This window comes from Austrofundulus limnaeus, unplaced genomic scaffold (assembly GCF_001266775.1).
Source record: "Austrofundulus limnaeus strain Quisiro unplaced genomic scaffold, Austrofundulus_limnaeus-1.0 Scaffold1101, whole genome shotgun sequence".
In the NCBI taxonomy this organism is placed as follows: Eukaryota; Metazoa; Chordata; class Actinopteri; order Cyprinodontiformes; family Rivulidae; genus Austrofundulus; species Austrofundulus limnaeus.
The window spans coordinates 69,933-78,807 of NW_013953503.1; the positions used below are offsets into that span (position 1 = coordinate 69,933).

General features: G+C 42.4%; 1 protein-coding gene across 3 annotated transcripts in view; it reads left to right on the forward strand.

Annotated features, from left to right (window-relative positions):
- LOC106534147 (zinc finger E-box-binding homeobox 2) overlaps window positions 1-8,875 on the forward strand; it is a 57,838-nt gene that overhangs the window by 34,864 nt on the left and 14,099 nt on the right. Inside the window, exons 5-8 of one of the 3 annotated variants that reach the window (XM_014030670.1) lie at window positions 1,022-1,236; window positions 4,348-4,456; window positions 4,998-6,856; window positions 7,973-8,135. In XM_014030670.1, coding sequence (XP_013886124.1) covers window positions 1,022-1,236; window positions 4,348-4,456; window positions 4,998-6,856; window positions 7,973-8,135 — 2,346 coding nt within the window. The remainder of the gene's footprint in view (window positions 1-1,021; window positions 1,237-4,347; window positions 4,457-4,997; window positions 6,857-7,972; window positions 8,136-8,875) is intronic. The other 2 variants (XM_014030671.1, XM_014030672.1) reach the window with 2 other exon arrangements.

Genomic DNA, 8,875 nt, shown 5'->3' on the forward strand with positions numbered 1-8,875 from the left:
GTATGGTATGGTATGGTATGGTATGGTATGGTATGGTATGGTATTGTATGAAATGGTATGGTATTGTATGAAATGGTACGGTATGGTACGGTATGGTACGGTTTGGTATGGTTTGGTACGGCATGGTACGGTACGGTATGGTACGGTTTGGTACGGTATGGTACGGTATGGTATGGTATGGTTTGGTATGGTATGGTACGGTACAGTACGGTATGGTATGATATGGTATGGTATTGTATGAAATGGTATGGTACCGTAAAGTACGGTACGGTACGGTGTGGTATTGTTCAACCACCTCTAAAAAAATGCCTGACTACAGATGATATAAAAAAGACCTTAGTTACATCATGAAACCTTTGAATGTCTTTTAATTAAAAAGTAAAACTAGAAAACTTCAGAAATGTTTGAATAAATTAGAATTATATTGGAAAAATGAAAAGAACAACTATTTTTAATGTGAACTTCATACAGATCAGCTGATCATCACTGATCAAAGTCAGCAAGCAGTGCTGCTACAGAGGTTGTGTTTTGTTTTGTAGTATTTGTTTGTGTATTCTTTGGGGTCWGTGCACAAGAAAACTCTAAAGGTTACAGACTGATGCTTTTTTTAAAAAAAAACATTGTTTGTGGTGTGTTGGGGTTGTCACAAAAATCACTAATGTTTAAATGTTGGTGGTGATCTGACTCCATGTGTCCCTGACCTCACAGACAGAACCAGAACCAGAGGCTGCTTTTTACTGATGTCATACTGTGACGGCCAATCAGCATCCAGAAAAACTTTGTTTTTTATCTTTATGTTTTTTAAAACCTTGATTTTATTAGGAAAGTCAGTTAAAAATGATTCTCATTTACAATGATGACCTGATGATGATGGTTCCACCAATCACAGCTCAGCAGCAGCACACTCTCTTCTGTATCATGTAGGGTCTTTGCAGAGCTGTTCAGTCTCTGAGAGCTTCTAGTTTGATAAATATTTAGGTTTTACAGTCAGTGACCTTTGACCTCTGACCTTCTGCTGCAGACCTGCCGCTCAGCACCACAGATGACTTTGCTCAGCTGCTGACGTGTCCCTACTGTGAGCGAGGGTACAAGCGTCTGACGTCGCTGAAAGAACACATCAGGTATCGCCATGAGAAGATGGAGGAGAGCTTTACCTGCCCACTCTGCAGCGACGCCTTCGTGCAGCGAGCTCAGCTGGAGCGTCACATGACCTCTCACAAGTCTGCCTCGGACCAGGTAAGARCCTGAAGGGCGTCCCTGAGTCCTTCTTGTCTCATTGTGGTCAGCATTCAGACCAACAGCAGCAGTGACATCTGATTGGCTGAATGGCTGATGATGTCATCATGATACATGCTTTGGTTGACAAATTATCAAAACATTTTTTAAGTCGATGTTAAAGCATAACATCCAAATTCAAAACAATTTTACAACAAAAGAATTTTTAAAACCAGTCAGTTTAAATAATATAACACTTTTTTATGTTTTGTCAAAAGCTGTGTTTTGCTGAGCTCTGTTGTGTTAAAAACTAAATCTACTTACAACACTGAACTGGTTTCCCTCCATCAGAGACGTTAAATCCTCATGTTAACGGCCGTCTGCACCACCTTTACACCTGTTTGAACAGACAGTCTTAGTAACTAACACAACACGCCCACWTTTGGAACAGGATATTTTTAAATTTTCTGGGTAAAAATATCTGGATAAATCGACCCCTAACAGTTTTAGTCACTGCARTGTCTGTAATGTGGGAGGAGTTTCATCTTGCTGCTGTTTTTGGCCACACCCAGTCACATCAAGACATGACGTGTGGGAGGAGTTTCATCCCACTGCAGCCATACTTTTGCACGCAGCTTGTTGACTGTGTTCAGGGTGTGTAAGTGTGATCTCAGGCCAGGCAGGACTCCTGTTCACACCTGTCTGCTGGACGGTTGGATGCAGAAGTCTCATTAGAGTCAGTAACTAAGCTCTGAGTCACACTGGGATCGTAATGAGATTCTCTGAGCTGAACTGTTGTCCTTAGACCTCAGAGACATGTCCACTCCCACYACCCCTCCCTTACAGACCGAACCAGGACCAGATGGTATTTTGCCCACTGGGCTGAATAATCTTAATCCTCTAAGTGTGTTTTTATCTGAAGACTCATCGAGTTAAACTGTTAAAGACGATTGATGATTTCAGACTGAATGTTTCATATTCACAACAGAAACACACGTTTATATTCATCAGTCACATGACTTCCTTCACAGGTTGCCTTTTAGTTAGAAACAAACAATTTTCTATTCTTTCAGTTTATTCAACTTYATTAACAACAAGAAGGACCAACGTGAGCTGAAGCTCAGGGTCAGGATTAAAGATCTGCTGCAGTGGATCTCAGATTAGATCTGATCAGATTTTATTTTACTTTATTTAACCAGGTTAGTCCATGAGAACACATTCTCATTTTCAATGACAACCTGGCCAAGAGGCAGCAAATACAGGAAGATGAGAGCAGGAGACGGACAACATATAAACAGTTGACAAACGAACAACTAATGGTACAGACAGTGTGAAASGTTAACAATCAAAGAGCTGCAACACAATCATACAACTGAGTAACAACAGACATGGTGGCAGAACATGCTACAAGCATAAGCTGCAGTCATCAAGCAATGCTCTCATTGTGTTTTTAAACCAGGCAACTGGAACAAAACACAGAAGTCGTGGTGTTATTTTGCAGATGGTCCCAATCATTRGCTGCAGAAAATGAAAAAAAATGAATAGCCAAAGGAGGTGAGTGCTTTAGTTATAGAAAGGTTAATGTAGCTGCTGGAGTGGAAGGAACAAACATTGTTATAGATTTGTAGTAATGAGCAGAGGTAGGATGTGGTTAGGATGTTATAGATGAACAGAAAGAGTTTGTCTGTGGGAGTGAAGAGAGGGTCAGATCACCAGGGGACAGAGAACGCAGTGCTGGATCCTGAAAGGTGATAAATCTAATGGCTGCATGGGAACTATTACCCAGTTTGTGGAAGAGAGTTGTGGAAGCAGTTCTGTTGTTGACAGAACCACAGGTAAACAGTGGAAGGCTTATCGTTTTTACCAAAAGATGCTCAGCATGTTGAGTCAGAGATCATTTGTTTCTGAAGGGAAAACCCATTCAGGATTAGGGTTTGGAGAGCGGGGTGTTGAAGTTAATTTCATATGAGAGTGAAGAGTCCAGTCAAATCTCAAGGTATTTGTTGCTGCTTCTAAGCTGGATCTCAGAACCATCCAAGGACAGGATTTTCTGAGCGGGGACTATTTAATTCAAGTTTCTGTTAAACATTTTGTTTTCAGAGTGTTCAGTTTCAAATGAAGGTAAAAAAGACATGTTCTATGTTATTAAACTAATCTGTAGTGTGGAGAGCACAGCGTTAAGAGAGGCACTGGAAGTAGAAATGATGGTGTCATCAGCATACAGATGGGTGTGAACTTTACATCATTTGTAACATTGTTGATGTAAATGCTGAAGAGAGTTGGGCCACGTATGGAGCCTTGGGGACCGCCTTTGCAGATGGGTAGTAGGTCTGACAGGTGACCCCCCGCCCCCCTACACTGACTGTGTACGTCCATAACTCCGAACTAAGCTATTCAGTTCTCTGACACGAAGTTTCTTAGTCTTCCTAACAACATGGACTGGTCTACAAAATCAAAGGACTTGGCTAGGCTGATGAAGACAGCAGTTTTATTATCAATCACATAAACAATGGAGGTGATGCAACTGTGCCCTGATGTAAAACCTGACTGTAGAAGGTTGAGAATACTGTGTGTTTCCAGGTGCTCAATAAGCTGTGAGTTGATTCACTTTTCAAGAACCTTTGAAATGCCTGGCAGGATGGAGATGGGTCTATAGCAGTTTAAGTCACCAGTGTCACCTCCCTTGAACACGGGGGTGACTGTAGCAGATTTTGTAACAATAATGTTCTTCAAAGGTGAAACTGAAGATTCATGTCTTGTGATTAGTCATCAGTTTTTGACTGGTCTTTCTTATTGCTGTCTGCTTTAACTTGTGGTTAAAGAATGTCAGAGCTGCTGTTTCTGACAAATAAATTAAATGACTGTTCAGGTTTGTGTTTCATATGAAACTGAAATATTTCATCTGCCCCTCTGCTAATGGGGGAGGACCCCGCTCCCTCCACTGTTTATGTTTGTTTCTGTCTGAATTTGCATGTGAAATGTTGGGAATGCACCTCCTCTGAACATTGTCATCCCACACTGTTTCTCAGAAAGCCTTTGACACTTAGACATTCAGGAGAATCTGTCTCTGTCTGTCACAGCTCCACTCCCACTCCCCATCTTTCACCTCTAATCTGTTTCTTCTCTCTGCAGCCTCCGCTGCTCAGTGAAGGAGCTGCAAACCGCAAGTTCAAGTGCAGCGAGTGTGGAAAAGCCTTCAAGTACAAGCACCACCTGAAGGAGCATCTTCGTATTCACAGTGGTGAGATGAGTACTGTGTCTAACATCATCTTCATGTCTTCATCGTTCTGTTAAAACATGTGACGTAGACTGAACACTACAATGACTGTAAACAGCTGAAATCAACTTTAGTATGAAGACAAGTCAAAAAACACAAATGGAGCAGGAGCCTCAGCTGACTTACTGGTTTCATCTCTTCTTTTTCATTAAAAATCCAAGTACAGATAATGATCATCTTCATGTAAACTTAATACATGTAGACAGAGTTAGGTGAGGTTATAAATGAGGAGGCAGCTCTCTGATCTCCTGACATGGGCGGAATCTTGATTGTTTTTAGAAACCTAAATCAAGAGTTTTTTTAAAATTTCAATATTTGAAGTTTAAAAAAGTATTTTTTAACTTGAAGGTAAAGTGTCAGAGACCCATCCAGATGAGGTGGTTTCTGGGTCCTGAGATGTTTCATTCAAGATCCACTCAGGCTATAGTAAATAAAACAGATGGAAACATTCAGTTGAATCCCAAACTGTAGAAAGAAGCTGAAATTCCTCTTTGTGTTTTTACAGGTGAGAAACCGTACGAATGTTCCAACTGCAAGAAGCGCTTCTCTCACTCCGGATCCTACAGTTCTCACATCAGCAGTAAGAAATGCATCGGTCTGGTTGCTCTTAATGGACGAATGTGTAATGGAAACAAGGCTGGCTCTTCCCCTAACTCCACAACTTCCTCACGTGAAAGCCCCGCCCTTGCTCATTTTCGGCACAAACTAGAAAATGAGCGACCACTTGGCCCATCAGATCAGCCAGGATTGCTGGACATCAAAGCTGAGCCAATGGACTTTAATGAGTATCGGCTGCTGACAGCTTCACAACATGGGTTTGGGGGACCAGTGGTCTACCTGAACGGTCAAAGCAGAAGTCCCATGGGCATCCATAGCTCCTCTCAGACCACCCTTCAAAATCTGGGAGGCAGGGGACTTGACCTATCTTTTCTGGGCTATACAGGACCTATTGGGAACAGCCTGAGTGAGGTCCAGAAGGTACTTCACATTGTGGACAATACTGTGTATAGACAGAAGATGGATAGTAATCCAGAGGAAATATCCAAGCTCAGAGCGTACATTAAGGAGCTAGGGGCCCAAATGGAGGCCCAGGCTAGTTTTCATATGATGGGCCAGTGCAGCTCCACTAAGAGCATCATTGACTACACACTGGAGAAAGTCAATGATGCCAAGAACCTGATCAATGAATCCAAGATGCAAAAGGATGTGAAAAAAGAGAAATCAGTTGATTTCATCAGTGAACACAAGTCCTCTGATGAACAGAATCACCTCCTTCCATTTTCTTGCCAATACTGCAAGGAGACCTTTCCTGGACCCATCCCACTTCACCAACATGAGCGCTACCTGTGCAGAATGAACGAGGAGATCAAAACGGTCCTGCAGCCAGTCGAAAGCAGTTCTGCCAGTTGCAGAGGGCTCATGGCAGATGAACTATCCTCTACTGAGAGGGCAACTAGTCCCACTAACTTGTTCAAGGACCACATGTCTGTGCTGAATGCCTATTTCTCCATGAACATGGAACCTAACTCAGAGGAACTGCTCAAGATATCACTAGCTGTCGGCCTTCCTCAGGAGTTTGTCAAAGAATGGTTTGTCAAGTCAAAGAGTCAGAACCAACTAATGGACAGTTTCAGGACAAAGCTGCCCCTTAGTGACCACTGTGGACTATACCACAGCGTAAGCCAATCTCCTGTGTCATTTCCTGCCATAAATTTACATGATGGCATCACTAACAGTAATTCTACACACAGACTTACAAAGCCCAACCAGTTATCAGCAAACAAGCAAACAACAGGGGAAGAACCACTAGACCCCACAGAGTCATTGAAGAACAATACTCTGTCACCCTTAAACCTTTCATCCACCTCGTATAAAAACTCCCAGAGTACCTCTTACACTCCAAACAGCATGGAGGCCAATGGAGATATACCTTTAGATTTGTCTCTGCCCAAACACATGGCACAGAAGAGACTCAGAACCAATGGTTTCATCAATGAACACAAAGGGGAACTGTCAGAACACCAACAAGGGTCCAGGCCTTTAGAACTTGTTAACATCAAGAAGGAGGTTGTAGGTTCTGATGGGGAAAGGAACTCCATCCATCAGCTGGGAAAAACCTCCAGCCCCATCTTTGGGATGAATCCATTTGCTGCTRGCCCTGTCTACACATCCCTATCACCTCACAGAGCTTTTCCTCCACCTGCTTTCATAAATCCTTCTCAGGCTGCCATCCCAGGTCTTAGGCCTTACCCAGGCCTAGACCCTATGAGCTTCTTGCCCCACATGGCCTATACCTATTCCACAGGAGCTACATTTGCCGAAATGCAGCAGAGGAGAAAGTACCAGCGCAAATCAAGTTTTCAGGTAAAACCAGAGCAGAATGCTTCTTATGTTCCCATAAAGTGAATTTAAATATGTCAGATCAGTACAACCGAGAGCCACCACTCAGAAAGTTAACCAATGCTTATTGGGTGTTTCTCTGACTTTATAGGCTGTTAGTTACCATGTCTTTTTGTTGGCCTGGGTTTTGACTTGAAATATCTGTAACAATTCAGGAGCTTGATCCTTAGAGTTAAGCTTTGGTAGACTGTAAAAATGTATTTATTTATGGCCAAACAAAACGACTCTGGTAAACCTTAGCTCAGTTTTACCAGTTTACCTCTGGAGGTTCTGAATGAGGCTCCTCAAGATAAAATCCATGCTCACAAGGTTGTTCCTTCAATGATTCAGAAACTTTGAAGGCTCAGCCACATTTCTTCAGTACCTACAGATGTCTTGCATATGCTTTAATCCATCTTAGCTGATTTCATTTCAGGGACAGAGTAGATGTTTGATGTTGCTGGTGTCCTCTTCCTCTGTGACCACACTGCTTCTCAGAATAAAACAACACAGATCATCATCAAATAATTTCTCTATTACCTTCTACTACACACAATGTAGTAAAAAAAGAAGTGACAATTTAACAAAAATATAACTAAAACAATGTCAATAACAAGAACTTACCATCCCACACAGGGATGATGTAGAGGATAAGAATGACTAACTTCAAACAATTTGGAGATTCTGCAATGATGACTTTAGTTTTCACWWWGTGAAAACTAAAGTCAGTAGTACAAAAAATGTAAACAAAACAATCTATCTTTTTGCACTAGTAGTGATCTGCTACTGGCACTCATCTTGGCATGGATAGTATGGATATGTAGGTGGATGCACCCACCTTTACCCTGCAGGTGGAAAAGCAGCGCTGTTTTAGGACAGGTTCTGTAAGACTTCAGTTCACCTGGACTCTGCTGGTTCAGGACACTCTCCTGCACCTCCCTGTCTACCGTCTGTTTTTAAGAGTCCCCTGGATGAAGGGACTTACCCAGGTTGGGCCCTTAAGCCCTGTCCAGACTTGGGATCATGAAGACAGGAGGGGGTGTCTCAGAGCGTGAAGGCGACAGGTGTGGGATTATGATTGAAGCTGTGTCTCTGTCTCAGGGGGGTCTGTTGGACGGGACCATGGACTCTCTGTCAGATAGCGACTCTCTGCTCTCCAGGAAGAAGATTAAGAAGACTGAAAGTGGTACGTACGCCTGTGACTTGTGCGACAAAACATTCCAGAAGACCAGTTCCCTCCTAAGACACAAATATGAGCATACAGGTATATATAACACCGAGACATTTCTTCTTCTCCCCCCACCCCTCCATGCTTCTGTCCTCACTCCCTTTATCTTATGTGTTCATGTCTTCTTTCTCTTATTTGTTTTCTTTTACTTTCTCAGGTAACTCTACTTTTGGGGTTAGTTTGTGTTTTGTTTCTCAGCAGGYCATGACTTTAACAAGTTTCTTTTCTTCAGCAGGGGATGGAGGGTTAGACAAATTCAGACAGAATCTGAGCCTCGATTTCTGTGAAGGACTTTGAGCTGAAGAAGAATAGACAATCAGATTTTTAATGTAATTCAAACATTTTAAAAACTGAACCAAACTTTGATTCAAACTCATCTCTGTAAACTGTTGGTGTAGAAACTATGGGCCTCATGTCTGAAGAGCTCCATGTTCCACGCACACGTCAGGATGGATCAGAACCACTGTTGTGTGAAAGTGTGTGTAAATATACACACCTTTCACCTGTTGTGAGTCTGCAGACAGCTACACAAACTGTTTCAGTCGACAGTTTGAAGCCACAAAGTCCTGAATCTGAGCTGAATTCACAGAAACATGACTGAGTTCTGTTGTCTGAACATTGTGTTTGTTTTAATTCAAGATTTTCTGCTTTAAACTAGAGAACACACACACCTGTGAGGTACACACACACACCTGTGAGGTACACACACACACCTGTGAGGTACACACACACACCTGTGAGGCACACACACACCTGTGAGGCACACACACACACAC